Raw genomic sequence first — 21,682 nt, forward strand, 5'->3', positions numbered from 1 at the left:
TACAGCCCTGAAATAAGTCTGGATTCATACACCAAACATTCTGTACTCCATAGACAGTCTGAATTGATTAAAGTCTCGTTCACCAGTTTTGGTTTTTTTTTCTAAGATGCAATAGTTCTCAACTGAGAAAAACAAAGAAACAGAACCTGCTAAGATCTACAACTTCCCTTAAACGCCAGATCAAAGGAAACTGCAAGGCAAAAAAGGAAATATTTGCGTGTAAAATTCAAGACAAGTCAAAATAAACCACAATGAGAATAATGCTCCCGGGTGTTTTATTTTTGTTTTGCTTTGTTGTGTTTTTCCTTTACTTTTAAAATCAAAACTCTAATTCCTATGTTTAACTGAATACACTATATGTTAAGGACATATAGAGCTCCTATAGCTGAATGTGTCGAAAATATAAAAACAATGGATAGTTTCCTATCATTAAAATCTGCTCTTCCTGTTTCGAACATTACATATTGTACAGCCATGATAAAAAAAAAATGTTTATGAAACAGAAATGGAGCATTCCTGGTTCAAACAGAAGAGGGTCCCTGGTAAGTTAAGAAAGGATCCTTCTAGTAAAGTTTGGATTTCACTCAAGGCCAAAATGAGGCTCCCAGAGGGAATCCAGTAGCTGCTCTCATAGAGTCCTGCATAATGTAGAGCAGCAGAAAGATCTGCTAATATGGAAAGGTTTGTATGCTTCTTAAGCTTTTATCAGCTTGGGATAGTGTAAACACTTTCCCGTGGGAAGCGCAACTTGACAGGACTCCTAATTTTATAACCTGATCTGAGAGCTAAAAGCTCCCCCATAAAGATGATGCAAACGCCCTAATGCACAGCACATGAAGGCCTAATGAAACAGCAGAGTCGGCGTTGTTAATGCAGGCCTCCATTCAGAGAAGGTTTAAATATAAGCATAATAAAGCAGATTAAAAAGAAAGAGGCTGTAATTACTTTTTAAAGAACTCAATCTCTTGTCCTATTATTGGTCTACTTGCGAGCCTCAAAGACTGAATACAGATAGTAAAACTGACATGAGGCTTGCCAATCAGGCCATATCCATTATTCTCAAATATGTAAGAGAAAAGCCTGACAAAACATAGAGAGGGGGTGAACCATTGGGAAACCAGAACCCCTATCATACCATGTGGGTTCAGAGCTAGCCATTATCTTTTCTCGTGTTTTGTGTTGTTTATGTTTTGGTGTGGTTTGAATTCCATTATTTTTAGTTTGGATGGGGAGGTCATTTTTATTTATTTTTTTTTGTTTGTTTTTTGTTTTTCCTTAAACAGATGATCTCTTTTCTGTTTTCAGGGCACAAAATGAACAGTGGAGAACGTTGTGAATTCCTCAGTGCAAAACAAGACAGTGGTCTTTCCAGGGTGATTTGTTTCCACCTGGCCTTGGTTCTTTATCTACAGGGCAAGTTGTTGGGGATATCATTTACATGGATGCTATCTGTGTCAGGTATTATCTGTGCTACTGAACTTTCACATGTTGCTTATGTATATATGAAAATCCAAGAAACTGTTTAAATTACTCCATCTTCCAAACTAGCTATCTTATATTTGCAGTCAAGTTGGTTCAATTAATTTAAAGAACCATCCATGTCAAACCAAACTAAAGATCAAAGGAACAGAGTCCTCTGAGGTCTTTCCTCTGCTCCTTTTTTTTGGGGGGGGGGGTGGGTGTAACATGCAATAAATTTATCATTACCTGACTGCTCTGAATGCTCCCTAAAAACAGTTTAATTGAAAAAGATTAATGAATGGTTCATCCATTTCTGCAATTGACTTAACTAATGTAGTTCAGTAAATGATTCCTGAAATTGTTCATAATACTGGCATCTAAAATCACATTTTATCACTATATATACAAGCCATTAATTCACAAAAAAAAAAACAGTATATACATGTATGCTTGGAAAAATGGATAGATGTATGGATGAAGGATGGATGGATAAATAGATAGATGGATATACATACTTTTTATAGAACTCTGCATTAAAGAAATTCTGTAGTCAGTATTTTATCTCATAGCTTTAGTCAAAACAGACAAAGTGCTCAAAGAAAGAACTAGCCAAAGAACATTTCTGCAGCATAAATCTGGGAAGGCAAAAAGCAATTTTAACCATGCCTTTGGTGCTGAGCATATGTAGGAAGAGTAGCTATTTATTTGTAGTTCAACATGGACACTAGTAAGTTACTCAGACACTTTTGTGTATCAGTATTAGGTATGTACGCAGCATAAGTTCAAAATCATCATTGGTCAATAGTGTTCTTGGTGTTCTCTTCACCAAAAAATGAAGTTAACTTTCTGTAAACTTGGCCCTAAACCTATCCACTTCCTTGAGAGAATCACCCACTTTCCCCATGGGCTGGTTTTATGCTACACGCTGCAGTAGTTTTCTTCAACTGAAGGAGAAAATAAACCAATTCTAACAAGATCACCTTCCTGCCTGCGGTTACCTATCACTTCTCTTTGCTGCATGCATAGCAGGGATTTAGTACACAGTACAGTTGATGATCAGCTGTTTTATTTCCAAATTCAGATAGCTCACACATCTGTTTCATTTCTAAAATCACTGCCCAGGAAAAGTGTTCCACCCAAACATAAACTTTACTATAAATAACTAAGAACCTAACAAATAACTATTTGGGGAAAATGGAAGTGTGTTTAAAAATCTGAATTCTTCCAAACCCTAGGCCTTAGTAATCTTTTTAGAGCCTTCCTGACAGCCGGGATCAGCTTCCCTCAGAAGTCGTCCCCAGAGTGAACAAACTGAAACTGCCGGAAATCCAGGTATTAACATCATATTACTTGCTAATTATAAAACACCGTTTCGCATACTGACTTTATGCACTTCCAACCCTTTTATCTAAAACACGTATTTGCTTTCCAAATCAGAGCTTGACAGCAGAGTGTATCTGACATAAGACAGCGAAATGATCCTTAATAAGACAGGAGTTCAAAAGCATGCAGCTTCTATGCATAATAACTACGTCGCCTTAATTCGTTGCTCCACAGAAGTAACTCTATTTGTAGAAATTCACTGAGAAGATGGAAATTTTAAAGATGAAACTGGCTTATTAAGTTTTGTCCATAGCCCCTTTCAAATGCTGATGCCCATTCTGATGCTTACTGGACTCAGAATTTTCTATCCTGTTCCTTTTTTACAAATATTGCAAAATACTTTACTCCTATCCTTTGTAACCTAACTCTCTGTGCATTTCTTAACTGATGCTGTTCAGTAGAAAATTGTAAGAATGAGGTACCATGGCTAGGAAGATGACAAAAAAGTGACTGCCAAAGGACTTTCTGGACTAAATAAGTGCTATGGGAACTCACTAGTTCTATGGTATTTCTAATAATTCATAAATAATATTAGCTATCACATACTTTGTGATCTCCCTCTCCTTATAATACAATAACAATTTATATTATGTAACAAAACTTAATACTCTTTACAGACTGGTCATGAGCTTCAACTATGCTAAAATCATGAAAATTAAAATTAAATATTGAATTTTTTATATGTATTCCGATGTTTCATTCAAATTAAATTGTTACACGTTAGTACTTTTTCATGTCATTTCTGATTTCAACTGGGCAGAAAAATAGATGAAAACAGCATATAGTTTTCAATAAAAGTGTAAACATTTCATAAATTATTATCATTTTTCTTAAATTGACAAAGAAATGCTTTATTGGCTTGCATAAAAGTCATTCAGGGTTCCTTACTACTTATAGTCTCATTGAAATTTTTAATCAGTGTAAAATGTTATTTTCAATTTTCATTTATAATGATTTTGATGTTTCAGGACTATGTATGTCTCTGTCGCTGTTGATATTACTCAACTCTAATTAGACTAAGTATAAAATCAAATACTAATTTAAGATAGAAAACTGATTGACCCAGGAGAAAGAATATAGGAGAAGCCTAATAGTCAGAAACTAGAACAAGGCAATGAATTATCATGTGCAGTCAGAGATCGCTGCCATCGCTGGAGGGCTGAAAATATCTATCATGAAGTAGATCAAGAAATAGGAATCTTAGCTTATTCCACGAACAGACTTTTCCAAATCTAGTGGAAATTTTGTACTGCTCCCTGCCAATGGGAAATTAAACTCTGAATGCACATTAGAGTGGAGTAGCAATGAGATACATCCATCTTTTCTATAGGGCCTAAAAGCTATGTGTCTGGCCTTGGGAGCTGACACTGAACATGAAAATATGAATTCACATTTCATCACGAATCACTTTTTTTCTCCTCCTGGAAATCACAAGAGAAAACACAAACCTGTACATCATAGGTTCCGTTTAGTAAAGCAGGCCGTGAAGAGCTGATATCCTGCAGCACGCCAGAAAGCACAGAACGGTTGACCTTCTGGAAGTCTTTGGAATGGCTGAACTGCACCATGTTATGAAGGGCCAAGATTTTGCTGTCCAGCTCAGCATCCTGCCTGGTGCGATTATGCAGTCCTAAGTGATACTTTCGGAAGTGCTTAATCAGATCTGTGGGGTCATTGCCATAGTAACCGTATCCACAGATATTGCATTTAAAGTCCTGAAGCTCTGGAGACAGAGGTGCCGGGTCTGGGTTGTCATTCACCAGTAAGTCACCTTTGGGTTTACTCAGTCTGACACCCCCATCTGAAGGCACTTGTGGGTTTTTTGAGGCCACGGAAACTGGACTCAAACCTTGACAATTGGCTTGACCACTCTGCACTGGCCCTGTTTCCTCAGTGGCCTTTGGTGACATTTTATGCTCTTCCTTTGTCTCCAATGAATCCCCTGATGGGGTGCAGGCCATATCTTGAGGGTCATCTGCCTCTGCTCTTTGAGGAGACTTCAAGGGCTCGCAGACTCCCCCAGCAGCTGGAGATGAGAAAGCCAACATATTTCTGTCTGTTACCTCATCATGTGGGAAGGAGACAAGGCTCCCTCCCTTACTGGGGCTTTCATAATTGAAGCCAGCCTTCTCACTCAGGCCTGAGATTTGCAAGTCCTTCTTACCGCTGGAAGATGGCTCTTGGCCATGCGTGCTGTGTTCCTCCTTCGAGTTCAACTCTGCAACATCACTCTGATCTGTATTTTCTGACATCTGATCTGCAGACAATTCTTTGTTCTTCCCAGATACCTTGCTCTCTGTAGCTGTTGGCTCCAGGGTTTGACCCTCGCCTTCACTAGCAACGTTTCTCAGAGGGGGGTTCTTTTTCCGGACCATATCTGTGAACACATAGGGAAAATAAAGGCACATGGTTATTGGAAGATTATGCACAGGTAACCCAATCTAGGATATATTACAGTCTATTCAAGGTCTTCCAAGGTGCACAATAAAATAGTTCCTCTGGGGGCAGGGAGGGAGATTGCTTCAAATACGAAAACAAAAGGAGGCAATCAGACAAAAGCAAATCTTTGATATTTGAAACAGTTTAATGTAAAAGCTGGCTGGTATATTTTTTTAAGGTAGGCTATGAATATTAAAAATCTCATAGCCATAATCTTAATCATTGCCACCCATGTTATTTTTGACTAATTTTCCTTACTTTCAATTACGGTCAATGATAAGTACATATATATCTACACATGTTATCGAATTTATATTATATATATATATGCAGGTTTGCTGCTTACAGAACAGAGATGTACATGTTTAATTTTATAGAACATATTGAATGTTTACTCCCATGAAATAGTATGTACATATTATTACTAAGTTGCATTTTTATAGTGTTACACTGAGAATATAGTTTCAAAGAAATAGATTCTTGTAAAAAAAAAAGGGGGGGGGACAGACAGCTATGTCATGAACTGAATGATAACTACCCACTCACTACCAGGAAAGAGGATAATGAACATTTCTGATATGCCCTACCAAGAAGTTCTTTAAAACCTAAGGGTACCATCCTGGAAGTTGAGAGTAGGGCCTGACATGTGTTACAGTAACAGGTGAGGTTTCACCAGGACTCTGTGGAAATCCACTAAGCCCTTGTGGTCTCGCCTAGAGAACAATATGGAAGTTGATACAGGTCACTGTCATTCTGAGGCTAAAATGACAAGATCTTAGCAATTTCTGGTGGTTTTCTTCCCATTCCAGTGCTACTGACCCTGCCTTAGACCTTAGTAACAATCAAGCTTAGATCCAAGTGATATTAGTGACCCGGAGTAGAATAATATTGAGAAATAAATAGTCTCCTACAAATGAAAGAGCATATTAACAAAGAGCAGTTCAGAATGGGGCTCTGTGGTCTTTGTTCTTTAAGCTCTAGGCTGAAAAACTCAAGTGTTGCCTAAGTCATCACTCAAAATGTCTCTCTGAAATTTCTACGTGCTAATTTCTAATAATGCAAGCTTTCTTTGTTATTAACAGGCTTTGCTGGGAGGACCAGTTTAGTAAAGTAAGTTATACCAAAAACTCAATGTGCTGGAAAAATTCAAATTAATATCATGGCTTAGGTGTTTTTCTCTGTAACTCCTCCATAGGCTGCACAACTCCACTAGTTTGAAAGGCATGAGAGGACGTTTGCTTCTGAACAGCTCTAGCCACTCAAAGTTGCTGTGATATGAATCACTGAACACGATAATGTACTAACATGTAAACAATCCTTGACGAGGTGATACTTCAGTAACTATTGTTGAACACAGTTCGACAGCACTTTAAAAACTACAATGTTCTCCTTACGCACTGATAATCACCATCCATCACAGATCCACATAAGTCCCCGCATGCAGTAACAAAACTAGGTGAAAGGAGTGAGGATTCAAGACAAAGGGTTAGCCAGGGAGGGCAACATGGCAAAGGAAGAGGAATATGTACCTTTCCTGGTCAGCCCATGAGAGTCTCAAATGAAAGAAACTAGGGCCCTTCTTTGTAATTTGGGACATGGGTTAACTATGTTTTTTTTAATGTTTGACATTGAAATGTTGCTTTCGCTGACAGCATCTAAGGATGCCTGTATTGGTCTGTCAGATGAGACTCTGGTAGCCTTGGGAGTGCATGTGAAAGATTACAAGGCAATTTTAGTGCTAACCATCGAAGGGGAAAACTTTAAGAAAAAAAAAACTAAAACATTAGTTATTATTTAAACTATAAATGTAAACAAAACCCATGTTATTGCAAACCAAGTATAGTGGCATGCTTCGGGATGCTGAAAGATCAGCTGAGCCCAGGAGTTCTGGAGTAACCGATAGAACTCAATGACATGTTTGTGTGCACATGAGCGTGTGCATGCACTTACGTATATTTACAAATTTACAAGCTCAGGGGTAAGTACTTATACCTTTATATGAGTGTGTATATATTTATACACTTATATTCAAAATTGACCTAGAAGACAGGATGCTCTCGTTCATAACATCAAGAGTTCCTACACATAAAATGACACTGGTTTGGGACACAACTTTTGCCTCTCCTTAGAGAATTCTGAAATATTTTGTATATTTCCCATTATCTCATCCTTATCTAATACACTTTAGTCCTTCTTTGGTCAAGTGGTCAACAACCCTAACATTTGTGTGGCAACTTTTCTCCTTAGAATACCTACATTCTAACAATGAGTAACTGAAACAATGTGAGTGAGGTTGCCCAAAGCTATAAAAATTCTGTATGAAAAGACAAAATGTCTGTAGAAATTATAATCTGATTTATGAAGGTTACCTGTCTATCAAAATGAAGAACAAATGGTTTATGCCCATATATTAATGTCAACGTGATTGGGAAAATGAAAAGGGAACTAAGATAAAATACTTAAAAGTGAATTGATCTAAATACATTCATATTGGGAAAAAAGGACATTTTTTAAGAAGAAAGAAACATTTTAGATCTCTGCTGATTTATCACTATCATGAAAAATAGAGTGGGTCAAGAGTTAAAAATTACTCCACCAACATCATTAGGTATTGAGAAAAAGAAAAAAAGAGAGACAGAGAGAACTTAATTAAATTATCTACTCAAAATTTCGTTCCACCCAAGAACAGACCTTCAGAAAGCATATGACTCACTGATGTCTTATGTTCAACAGAGTCCCTTACTAATATACATCGCAAAGAATGTTAAACTGCTAAAACTTCAAAGAGGAATCAGAGAGGTCATTTGGGTTTTATATTGTGCTGTGGGGGGTAGGGGGCATGTTCTTTTTAGTCGCTGTTTTTATTAAAAAATTGGTTAATTTATTTGAGTATACTTTGAAGTAGCTATAGAAAAAAGCATTTTTTTTACTGGAATTATATCATCATAATTTTTCAGAGTGACATATTATGTAAATATAAGCACATTTGCAATACTTCTGAGTGGAAGAAACTCCCCTCTCAAGTCATAAGTTAGATAGCACAAGACTATAGCCACCCGCCAGTTATTATCTCTAAGACAAATAACAGATTGCACGATGTTTCACTGTGTGCCAAGAACTTTTCCAGTGAACATTTTCTCTTGAAAAAAAAAATCACATCCTTGGAAAATCGTACCCAGCACTGACTTCACAAAGCATGTGGGTGGCTTCAGAATGCCTTCTACAAGTATTGATTCTATTTGTCAACTATCAGGAAGCTATTGTCTTAGAAGATGCTTAGAGAACACTGAAGATGTTTTTGGAGTTGATCTGTACATCTGTAAAACAAACAATGCAAAGAACAGTTTCTATTCCTAAATAAAGAAAGCACTCTGGGCTGCTCAAAAAAAAAAAAAAAAAAAAAAAAAAAAATTCTGATAACAGCTCAGGCAGACATGTGACAAAATCCTGTCCTTTCTTGGTTTTAATAATACAGCTAGGGAAAGAATGTGATATAAAACATTATGGAACAGGAATGATTTTTTTTTCCGAAAGATTGCAAACTTGATGAGATTATTCAACTCAAAAAACTCCTTCAACCTTAAAAACTGTCATAGTTACCAGTGCCGGGTAAAGAGGGGATCTAAATGTGTTCACACCAGCAATGGATTTTCTAGACAAACTTTATGGACAATCACATGACTGAAGGTAAATCATGTCATTCTACTTCATAGCAATATTCCTTTTTAAACTAAAAGAACAAATAAATTCAAAATGCTTGTTAAAGTAAATCCACTATAAAGCAGATTTTTAGATAATGAGGTTAAAAGAGAAAATGGACAGAGGGAACCTAAACTGATCGTTTAAGACTTCAACATAAAGCTAGGCAGTGGTGGTGCACGCTTCTAATCCCAGCACTTGGGAGGCAAAGGCAGGTGGATTTCTGAGTTCGAGGCCAGCCTGGTCTACAAAGTGAGTTCCAGGACAGCCAGGGCTACACAGAGAAACCTTGTCTCGAAAAAAAAAAGACTTCAACATGATTGAGAGAAGCAGAACTATTACCTTCTGAGAGAATGCTGATCATTGTGCATACCTACACCACGTTCAACACACACAAACAAATCCGTCTTAATTAGACCATCTAACCTGACTGCCAAGACAGCTAAACAGTATGCCCAGTATGTTCTAAGATATAAAATATACCTGTCCCAAAAACGCTAAGTCTTACTCTCAACTAATTTCATTGAATTGTATATCAGGACAATAAACTTAAAAACATTCTTAGAGTTCACAATTATTTAAAACATATCCAAATAAGGCGTTGTATTATAGTATCACTTAAGTTTGTACAGTGGGAGTGATTAACATTAGACATAATGCTCTTTATTTCACTAATTAAAAATTTTAAGTATATAAAAGAATCGTCCATGTTAAGACATGAATCATTTTCTCCTGGTGGCTTCTTCACAGAAACAGGAGACCTAAGTCTTCCGTTATCTGGACAATGAAATTCACCCATAGTGACTTAGCTCTAGGCCACATATCTGTATACACATTTAAACACACACACACAAATCTACCTACATGCTCACATACATGTACACAAATATAGGCACTCATACACTTATGAAATATTCTTAGCCCAACTATCCATGCAATCCATAATCAAACTGCCTGGCCAGAGCAATCAATTTTTACAGAAACTTGAAAGAATTGAAATTTCACATTCACTGTGGTGAAAATGAGGATTAGTTTCCATAGAATATGAAACTTTGAAAGTACAGAATGTAAAGTGTATGTTCTCTCTGTATACTACCTTGGCCTCAAACAAAAGAATCAAAACGAGGAAGAATGGGAACAAGTTTTGGATGTGATTTACAGCACCGATAAGTTTAACCCCCTCCTAGTTTAAGATAACACCCTCCTAGTTTAAGGTAAACACACACACACACACACACACACACACACACACACACACACACACACAAGGGGGCGGGGGGAGCAAACACACGGGCACTGACATCCGTCACCATTCAGCATCAGCTGTGAACCAAACACAACAATCATGATTTGCTCATTCTCTTTAGCTTTAATTTCCAAGAGAATAACAATGTGAAAATCAAGTGAAATGATAATTTAAAAAAAACAAAAAAAAACTTCTCTTTCAGTAGCTTTCCAAATGTCATTTTATGCATGAACCTCCACATGTATGTGTATGTATGCAAACTACATTCCCAACTACATTGCAAATATTCCGGGTCCAGATTGTGTGATCTGACCTCATCCCATTGAGTATGAACTGTACAAGTAGCTGTTCTGATGTTCATAATATATAACGCCAGATGACTTGTTCTTTTTTTTTTCCAGATAATAAAACTTTCAAGTGCTTGAAATCAAAGTAGTCACAAAAAAAGAAGTCATCATGCTCTAATCTTTAATAAGATGTTTTATACCATACTTGCTCATATCACTAACATAAAGAACAAAGTTATTAATTACACATTTCTTGTAGCTTTTATGAAAAAAAATAAAAGAAGATAAAGAATAAAAAAGTTTCTTTTGATCAAAAGTCTACCACAAAGAATCTGAAGAATTAAGCAAATGATAGCCAAATAAAAGGGAGGTCAAGTCTTGGACCTATAGCAAGCTAGATAGCTTCCATATGAACACGGGAAGTTTCTTCTTTAAGGAACATATGTGTCTGCTCATTGGTTTGGGGGGATGGGGGACCACTTGTATCCTGTCTACTCCACATATACAGATCAAAATCAGACTGCTTAAGTGAACTATAAAAATGCAAGAAACACTGTTTATCCGATTCACAAACCATCACTGAAGGAGTTTAAATGTTTTCTATTCCTTCTGATTCTAGGGCAAGACTTGAATGGTAGATCACTTTTTTGTTAAGGGGGGGCGTTCCAACTCCATAAGCTCTCTGTCAAATTCAGTCCTTTACTATTCATTTTTACTTAATTTGGACATAGAATCTTTATCATTTCTAAATCTTGAAAAGATATTTTTGGATGTTTTCAATCCTTTTGAGATTTAAATGCCATCACCTTCACACATCTCCCATAAAAGAAATCTCTTATTACTTCAGACCAAAGTAATACAAAATGATTACTTCTAGTAACATATTTCCAAACACAAAGTCTATTAATAATCATCCAGACATTAGAACTCACGTAAGCCACTCTGACATAAAATGCTAACCTCATTCAATAACTTTTGAGGCTTGATCAAACATACCTATTAGGCAATCATTTCATCATACTGTGTTCCCTGTAATTTAAATATATCATTGCAAAGCCATTAGTCTATGTTAAAAGGGATCATGAGGTAAGTTAGTAAAAATGCAATCTGTGTAAAAATGAGACTTCATGGATGCATACTAAAACTTTACATTGACAATTTTGTTTTTAGAAGAAAATTTTGAAACAGTTATATTTTGTCTCTAAAGGCTTTATGGTAGAAATCTGACTTTAAAACATATCTGAAAACATTAAAACATGCATTTATTTTCACTAATTGGAATAACTAAAGAACAAATATGTATCTTGGAGTATCAAAATCAGAGAGGAATAATTCCCTTGTTTCATAACAAATAAGAGTGAAATTCAGCAATACACACAGACACAGAGACACAAACATACACACAGATACACACTCATGTGGTTTCCATTATTTTTTCAAAGAAAACAAAAATGTCTACAGTGAAAACTGTTGATTTAAACCAACTAATCTGACTGAGCCACAAATTACCCTGGCCCACTAATTTGCATGTGAGCAAGTTTTGCTTTGTCCTTTTCTTCTTGACTAAACTTATATCAACTGGTCCTTGGGCAAAGCACCAATCATAGTGTCAAGTTCAAAAAGAATAGCTTATGGCAACATATTAATGAACCTATTTAACAAGACAGCTCTAGAGTGAATTAACACTGTACGAAACCTGGATTTCCACTGATAACAAAAAATAGCCAGAGTCTGTCTTTGTGTGAACATTTGCCTTGCTTTCTAGCACTTGCTGAAAAATGATCCTCGTTTATTAAAAGAGGTTTAATTTTTATTTATTGCAGTTGCTATATTTCCACTCTGTCATTAAGCAAAGGACATTTCAATCATTAATTCAACCCACTAATATAACTGGCTATAAACAGCTGTCTCCTTTAAGAAATCAGTGCCAAGGAGTGCTAATCCACTTGATAAAAGTGAAGTGATGCACACACACGCAGAATACGATTGTGCAGTATGGTGACCCTGTTAGATTCATACCCTGGAGACAGCACACTTCACTGAAAATGCTCTGTTTTCAATGCACTATGAAGCCCAAGGTAAAAATGTGGTCATCGTGGTATTCCCTTACTTTTTTCATTTTTTTTTTAAATTTTTTATTAGGTATTTTTCTCATTTACATTTCCAATGCTATCCCAAAAGTCCCCCATACCCTCCCCCCCACTCCATAAGGTTTAAATACACCGACAATCGATGCTACCAGTATACTGTGTGGCTGGGTACTGTATACATAAAGGAGAGACAGAAAACTTTTCTCCCTCCAAGATGAAGGGAAGTAAGTGTGTGCCATCGTGTGCAATAGTTCTTCCTCATGAAACTGAGAAGTAACTTAGAAACCACTGAGATTATCCTTGCCATACAATAGGAAGTAGTTTAAAAGGCCTGCACCCATCTAAGGACAAATAGCCTAAGGACAGAACCACAGAGGTGTCCAACAGTTAAAGGCACAACCATCATGAACATTTGATAATACATCCACACAACAGAATGGAATTTTTTTTTCCCATTCCATGCTTTCTAAAACCTATCAGTGTATACTTTGCCAGATTTATCTCAGCCAAGTTATAGCACTTGCAGCAGACTTTCATGTAGTGCAATAAACACATGGCAACTACACAATATTTGTTTTGTTTTCCATACCAACCTATCTGGTGTCCGTGTAATCGATTCATGAGGATCTATAATTGAACTATAACTGAATGGTAGCAATAACAAGAGTTGTAGCCTCACGATAAGAAGAAAGTCAGTGAGGTCTTGCCTATTAAGCGATGTGTCTTTCCAAGTTCCCTGTCCTATTTGTTTCTATGTTTTGTCTGGCACAAAGTGGGCAGCTTTGCTTCTCCATGTTCTATGAGGCCAAGTGATCACACACTAAAACCTCTGACATTATGTGTGAAAAAAGTACTTCCTCTATTTTAGTCTTCTCGGAGTATTTTGCCACTAGAGTGGGAAGTTCAAATATTACCCAGCCCCATTTTCCTTCTGATGAAATAACAGGAGGATGGGGGGGGGGGATTTTTCTCTATTTAATTGCAATGATACTTTGAATGAAAATTACCATTTTCAAACACCTCTAGGTGGATCCTCAGCAGGATTAGAGCAGTGAGGAGCACACCCTGCTGTGGCAGAGAATCTATGTTTGGTTCCCAAAACCAACCTGCCAGCTCACAACTATCAGTAATTCCAGTCCCTGGTTATTTGATGTCCTTTTTGGGACCTCTAGTCCTCAAACATACAACCTAACATGTATACATAGAAAATGGAACTGATCAGTCATTCAAAAATAAGTCTGTTTACGAAAGCAACATAACCTAGTATAGCAAACTGTGTAACAAAACACAGTTCTCTGTCATCTAGAAAAAGTTCTCTGCATGATTTCTAACACTGCATATAAAGTCAGTGCAGAATTGAAGTACTATGCCTAGAAAGTTTCCACTACATGAATCATTTTTGAAAAAAAAAATCAGTTTTGAAAATATTATGAGACTATTCTGCCTCTGTTCAACCGGTACTCAGCTAAGCTCTGTCTGGGATTTTGAGAGAGTGCCTGTTTAAACAGAGATGACACAAAACCCAAAAACTCCTCTTATGTTCTTCTCATGATAATGACTTCTAAAAGAGAAATGAAAGACAAGCCCTTGATCAAATTAAGCTGAGTTGAAACTGAATACTCTGCACCCCTCCCAGATATCCATAATGTATATTAGCAATTACGGCTCTAAAAGGTCTTAGATAGAACAGAAGATGGCATCCATTCCATTTGGACTGACTTTCCCAGTCTCATTTGGCTTTCTGTCACAGAATCCCACTTACCCCACTAAAGTCTTGTTGAACACAGAAAAGGTGCTGCTTCCAGACAGCAAGGCTCAAGGAAAATCATAACCAAGACATTTAAACATACATAATGTAATTTCTTTAACTTGGCAGGGGAACTTTGATATTTTCAATTTGTTTATGATTTTTGAAGAGGTTTGTTGTTGGGTTTTAGTACAGTTTTCAGTAGTAAAGGAATTTCAAAACGCAATATAATATGATAGGATAGAATCAACGTGCAGAAGAATCAGTAATAGGAAAGGATTACAGACATGGAGTGGAGAAAAGCAGAAGATAAAATATCAATGTACAATTAGATCACAGATCACAGCTTTTGAAATCATATACTCTTAATTATGTAGGATGTATAAGCTCAGTGGTAACCCTGAGCTCAATGCTAATACTCACATGTAGCAACTCTAAAATTTTCGGTTACAGTTTTTAAAGCTAAACCATGACAATGATCAGTTTAAAACACTCATCCTAAATTTGTCTCATTCTTTATACCAACTTTACTAGCATCATGTATATATGTGTGTGTGTGTATATATATATATATATATATACATATATATATATATGGAGTATGCATGTATAAGCATTTTCATAAACACATTCACACACCACACTACATGTGTAGATGTCAAAAGGTAACAATTAGGAGTCAATCCTTGTCTCTAGTGTGGGTTCCTGAGACTCTCAGGCTTGTATGGCAAGGGCTTCTACCAGCTGAACTTTCTGATGAGCTACTGTCTCATTCCTGTACAAATAATTGAAATTTCATTTTATTAAAAATAAGAAAATATTTAAGAAATTAAAAACTTCTTAATATGTCATATTAAGAAACTCTGGAATGGATAAGGTATTAGGGGAAGACTTAAGGTTGCAACAAAGTGTATTTACAATCTGTAGTAATCACACACTTGAAAAAATATGGTAGTCTCCAGAATCCTCCTGCTTCTGAAAACTCTACCCTGTGCCATCTTAACTGGACTAATAATAAAGAACAAAATAACAATGCCTTGGCCCATGGTAGGAAAACCAGCCTCTAATGAAAGTATGCATTTAGAGCATGAATTAATATTAATCTGACTGATGATTCTGAGTGATAGACACTAACATAAAGCAAGTGTCTTCAAGTACACTCCCTATCCTAAGCTTGTATGGACTAAAGAATTCTTATGGAATCATGAACTTTGTTATTCTGACTTAATAGAATATCGTGTAAGAATTCAAACAGATGAGATATGGGGAGAGGTAAGAGAGGTAGAATAGAATAGATAGGAGAGGATAAAGAATAAAGGAGAGAGAAGAAAGGGTCCAAGAGGGGTGGAGAGAGAAAGAGAAAGAGAAAGAGAAAGAGAAAGAGAAAGAGAAAGAGAAAGAGAAAGAGAAAGAGAAAGAGAAAGAGAAAGAGAAAGAGAAAGAGAAAGAGAAAGAGAAAGAGAAAGAGAAAGAGAAAGAGGAGAAAGAGGAGAAAGAGGAGAAAGAGGAGAAAGAGAAAGAGAAAGAGAGACAGAGACAAAGAAAGAGAGACAGAGAGACAGAGAGACAGAGACAAAGATTACAAAGATACTGAATTAATTGAAACAAGGAACAGAATCTTTAAAGTAATCTTAAATACAAAAATTGAATTGGAATTAAAGTCCCACTGAGATCTAAATTTGAAAGAATGGCTATGCATATAGATTCTTTGGGGCCCCAACAGTTCCCATTTTACATATTCACATTAAAAAAAAAATGTGTTGCATGTGGGTGAAAGGACAGAATTAGCTAGGGCAGAAATGAGCTCACTCATGAAATATTTCTTATAACTAATGTAATCAATCTTCTATTTCAAGTTCGATGTAAACTTACACTTCTATCTACATACCTCCCTTCCCCGCCCCCACACACACACATGAACAGTTAGCAAAGACTTTCTCCACCTATACCCTAATTAATCATTTCTTTTCTCCATCCATCTACATGTGGACAGCTGTCATAACAGAGGAAAGGGAAAAACACTTACATAATTCTAGATTCAGGTGTTTCACACTTTCTTTCTCCAAAATCTAACTGAGGAAAGAGAACAAAATTCAGAACTAGACTCCCTTCAGGCCCCTGACCCTGAGTGCCCATAGAAACTGAGAGAAAACTGTGTGATTAGTGACTAAGTGTGTCATGCTATCGCTACACTGAGCCAGGAACTGGAGCAAAAGTACGTCATCTCACCTGATTTTAATTTTGATTGCTTGTCTTGGGTAAAATAATAATTGTCGTTGCATTTTACAGATGAAGCAATACAGTTTTAAGCCCTTCCTTAGGCATAGGCTGAGGACTGGGCATACCTGGCTATTAGTACACTAAGCCTCTATTAAAGTACTAGTTTAAAACTAATTTTTCATAAACCTTGATATTTTTTTCTTGAGCAACACTTACTTGTAGACATATTTGTACATGCAATGTACATGTCAAGATATTTGTAGATATAAAAGCATTGTCCCTTTCTGGTATTTACATGAGAGGCATTCTAGAAAGGCAGCTATCAAGCATATTTTCTTGGCTCCATATCTCAGGGCAATGAATGCACAGAGGCCACTAAGTTATTCTAGCCTCTGGAATTGCCTCAAAGCTACCAGCACTAAGGGATGCAGACTAGTAAAGTTCAGGAGATGAGTGGACTTCTACCAAGTCTTCTAGTGTAGTCACAAAAGAAACTGTTTCTCTGCACTTGTTCACATGACATTTCATACTGATGGCCTTCAACAGCACTTTCCATACTTTAAATGGTGATGCAATTATGGCTCTCTGCTAGATTTTTCCTAGAGCAGAAAATATCAATAATAACATTACCACTAATTAAAAATATCAGCATATCTCCATTCATATGTGCAATATATTACTCAGATTATTGATATATACTCTTTTATAGTTATAAGTATTTACATGTCACACATTGTCTTCCACCCTCCTGCAGGTTGGACACCTCTGAAACTGGGACATATTTCCACAACTGTCAATGTCCAGTAATTATGACAGTGATGACTGGAGAGATAGGAAAAAAAAAAAAAAACACTTGAGGTGTTTTTAAATCTTCCTGTTACTTCTAGTATATGTCTCTCACAGAGACAAACTTTAGGTTAGGTACATACTCAAATATATTGTTACTAGATGGGTAGCCATTAAAACACTTAAATATTTCTGCATATGATCTAACTTTTAAAGGAAGCCCTAAGTCTTAAATGAACCCTGAAGAATAAAGTAAATATAGGTATAAAGCTGTCTCATCAATATAATACATTCTAATCAAGACATACAGATTCAAAGCATTTTGTCTTTATTTGTATTGGATAAAGAACCAACTACCATGACCCAAGATCCACATGCACAAGGCAATAAATGCACAAGTAGTGAGAAATACATAGACCTTCCCTTTCAAAATTGTGAGTCACAAGCTGGGAAGCCTGCTCAGTGTTGATGAAGTGTCTAGCATGCAAGTTTGAGGAACCGAGTTTGAATCCCCAGCACAGACATGAAAACTGGCAGTCAAGGCAACCCGCCTGCACTCCAGCACTCAAGAGATGTCTGGGAAACAATATCCTGATGTTCAGTAGCCAAATCAGTGAGTTCCCGACTCAGCTGGAGACACTTGCTCATCAATCGAGTGTGTAGGAATTGAGGAAGACATCTGATGCCTAGCTTTGACTCCCATCTGCAAGTGCACAGACCTGTACATATATTTAAACACACATATGCCCTCAGATATCCAAACAAGAACACACACACACTAAGTAAATGTATGTCAAAAGAGAACTTGAAAAGTACAATTCGTGGGGCATAAAATAATGCAGGAAAACATCAAATGTTTAGATCAGACTCCTAGAAACTTAGAACATCTGGAAAGACACAAAACCATGTTTAGTTTCAAAGACACACAAACACATACCATACGCAGGCACACACAGCCATACAATGAATAATAGAAGAAAACACAGTGAAGTACGTGATTCTATTATATGATGTTATATTGAAAAAAAATGTATGAAGAAACTGCATACAATGAATTACAAACACAAGCTGCTCAGAACCAGTAAAAGCATGCAGTACTCATAAATGCTGTGCATTACTAGTGGTAGGGTTCAAAATCAAACAAAGCCTCTCTTGACACTGTTAGTGGTCAAGAGAGGCATTGATTTTTAGGGGAAGAAATTGGGATCACGATGGGGCATGGGAGCTTATGCTGCAGAGACTTTGTTTCTTGACAGGAAAGGCAGTTACACAGGTGGATGCACTGTGTCACAGTTCTTAGCATACTTGTGCTTTTTGGTGATGTGATTAGTGCTCATGTTATTTTCCTGCCAGAAAAACATAAATTGCTCTGCAGAAAGCATGGGCAGATATGCTGAGATGAAATCTTTCAGTGGCTATAGTCGGAGGCTCCACCTACAAGACCTCCCTGAATAGAGTTACCATTAGTGCCTCGTGCCCAGGCTCAGACAAGGAGCGTCTGTCTACCAACGCAGGCAAGGAGCTGAGGGAAGGAACAAACTGAGAAATTTCAATTAAAAAAAAAGGGGGGGGGGTATTGAGGAAAATGGGTAACTCAAAATAAGACCAGAGAACAACAGAAGAACATCAGAAGGAAAGATAATCAGAGAGCCTGAAACAGGGAGAAGTGAGAAAACTTTTCATCCATGACTGTTAACAAGGATGCTAGAAGGAGTCAAGGGAAGACACATCTGTAGTTATTAAATGTAAATCATGATGGTCTAACTTGCAATTATACAAATGCGCAATTATATGTACAATTATATCGCAGAGGCAAGTTAAGTTAACGTGGATGAGAACCATTTATTAAACACGTACTAGTTCCTAATTATTTATTCATTTGCTCACAGGGTTTTCCCACTTACCCCTGAACAAAGCTGTACAAGTTATCCATTAAGCTCACTTTACAGATGAGAAAACTCAACTGAAAAGAGGTTGCTGCCACCTGTCTCTCTTAGAAGCCTGGCCTGATCTGTGACAAACAGCCAATCCAAGTCTTGTGGGTTTTCCTCTGCGAATTCACCACCTAAATTACGTGATTCCTGATGAGACTGAAGAAAGACTGTTGTTGAGAGGAACCTTACCTAATGGACTTTCCACGCATTTGTGCAAAACAGGAAAATCAAGGTATTTCTTCCCTCTACTAAATGTTGCAGAGTGGCTGTTCATTTTGCATGGAAAAAAAAAGTTAATAGGTAAAATTCTATTAGTTTCAAGCTCCCACTTAGTTAATATTTTCTATAGACTTTGGCTTCTATTTTCAATTAAATGGTTTCTGAAGTACAGTAGTATCTGACCAAAAAAAAAGCATACTTGAAAGTATTCTTAAAACTACTTCGTTTTGTGAGTACTGTATAATATACAATGCAATCAGATTTTTCATGGAGAAGTTACTTCAACTTTTCCAACATAATTTTGCACTCACAAGATTCCTTAAGGAAAAAAGAAATAGTCAAAGATAGAGTCGGCTAAATAATCTCATCCCATTCCTATGGACCACGTGAGCTGAAAGAATAGCTGGACCAGACAGGCAAACCCCCATAGCCTCGCACAAATGGAAGGAAACAACAAATATGTTAGAAGGTGCTGACAAGTTGAAACAAGTGCTACCTGGGAATGTCTTCTGCGACTAGAGGCGCTACTTGAGGGAATACTGTTTTAATCTTTGCCTAAGTAACTAAATACTAAAATAGTTCAACATGTCAAAAATGTCCAAGATTGTGAACATTTGCTAATAAATGTAAATGATTCAACTGTAATATCTGGATTTTTTTTTTAAGAACCCAAGGTCAAAAGTATCCCTTGGTATGGTCTCTACTTAGTTTTCACTCCTATGTGTAAATATTCCAAAACCTATCAGATGCTTTGATAACTGAGGATCGAGAGCACTGCCAAATTAACATCACATGTATTCAGATAATACGGCTTTTTAAGGGCCAATCATGTGTCATGTGTGTTGAGCAAGATGTACAAAGAAGACATCAAAAATCTCTCACTGAGCTTATAAGGCTAGAAAGAGAAGAAAAGCAGGAACTAGGGTACCAGATCCATGTTTGGTCTACCAAGAAGGACCTCCTAAGATAAAACTGCCTATCAGTGAAAGACAGCAGTAGCTGTCCAAGGCAAAGATGGGACTTGGGGATTCAGAGAGAGAAGGTGAAAAAGCCAACATCCAAAATAGATCAATATGCTTTTTAAAGAACTGAGAACTTGTGGTGAGTTGGGATAAAACTCCATGAAACAAACAAAACAAAACAAATCAAAAGCCGGGCTGTGGTGGCGCATGCCTTTAATCCAGCACTTGAGAGGCAGAGGCAGGCGGATTTCTGACTTTGAGGCCAGCCTGGTCTACAAAGTGAGTTCCAGGATAGCCAGGACTATACAGAGAAACCCTGTCTTGAAAAACAAAAACAAACAAACAAACACCTCCATGAAACAAAGAATGAAAACAATATCTGTAGAAAAATCCTATTTCCCAGAAAGGTATTATTGACAATTAATCTATCACATATACTCCCATTGTCATTAGTATTCACAAATTGTTATGTGAGCATGACATACAGAGTATTTATTTTCTTGGTTACTAATACAATGCCTACATAATTATCATGGGAAACAGTTGAAGTGAAAGATAACAATTTATAAATATATGTTTGTATGTGACTATTTTGAATTGATCTCTTTCTAAAGTTTAATATTCTTGTCCTGAAGAACAACATAACACATTTAATTTTCAGGGAATCTTTTGTTGTTGTTGTTGTTCCATGAGCTAAGAGGTATCACGGTTCAAAAAGAAAAGAAAAAAATGACATAGAGGGAAGGAGAGAGCAGGTAATAGAAAGGAGGAGGGAGATGACGGATAGAGCAGCATCAAAAGTATCTTATCTACACTGTACTCATGGGAAAAACACTTTACACCTCAAATTCACACAGAAACTATACATTTAAACCATCCATAATACACTGAAATTCTAAGACAAAGGTTTGACTTTCTAAGAGAGCTGGCTGGCTTTATCAGAGCTAAACACCTAAGCAACAGTTCAGCACAAGACATGACAGGAGAAAAAGGAGCAACACAAACAATAACTCTCTCGGAATGTAAACACTGGACAGTAACTGTTTGCTATTATTATTATCAGATCTATTTCTTCAACCGCAAGAAAACAACTTAATGTGGAGGGTAGTATTAGAGACACTTGGAGGGAACATTATCTTCATGTGGAATTATACAGGGTACTGGGAGAGGACAGTGAGGGTGTCCAGAGATACAGATGTGAAAAACAGG

At 36.8% G+C, this 21,682-nt stretch overlaps 1 protein-coding gene across 12 annotated transcripts in view; it reads right to left on the reverse strand.

Moving 5' to 3' along the window:
* Trps1 (transcriptional repressor GATA binding 1) overlaps positions 1-21,682 on the reverse strand; it is a 235,875-nt gene that overhangs the window by 186,965 nt on the left and 27,228 nt on the right. For all 12 annotated transcript variants that reach the window (XM_011245780.3, XM_030248828.1, XM_011245776.3 and 9 more), the window contains one exon: positions 4,293-5,221. In XM_011245780.3, coding sequence (XP_011244082.1) covers positions 4,293-5,219 — 927 coding nt within the window. In that variant the 5' untranslated portion in view covers positions 5,220-5,221. The remainder of the gene's footprint in view (positions 1-4,292; positions 5,222-21,682) is intronic.

Source organism: Mus musculus, chromosome 15 (assembly GCF_000001635.26).
Source record: "Mus musculus strain C57BL/6J chromosome 15, GRCm38.p6 C57BL/6J".
In the NCBI taxonomy this organism is placed as follows: domain Eukaryota; kingdom Metazoa; phylum Chordata; class Mammalia; order Rodentia; family Muridae; genus Mus; species Mus musculus.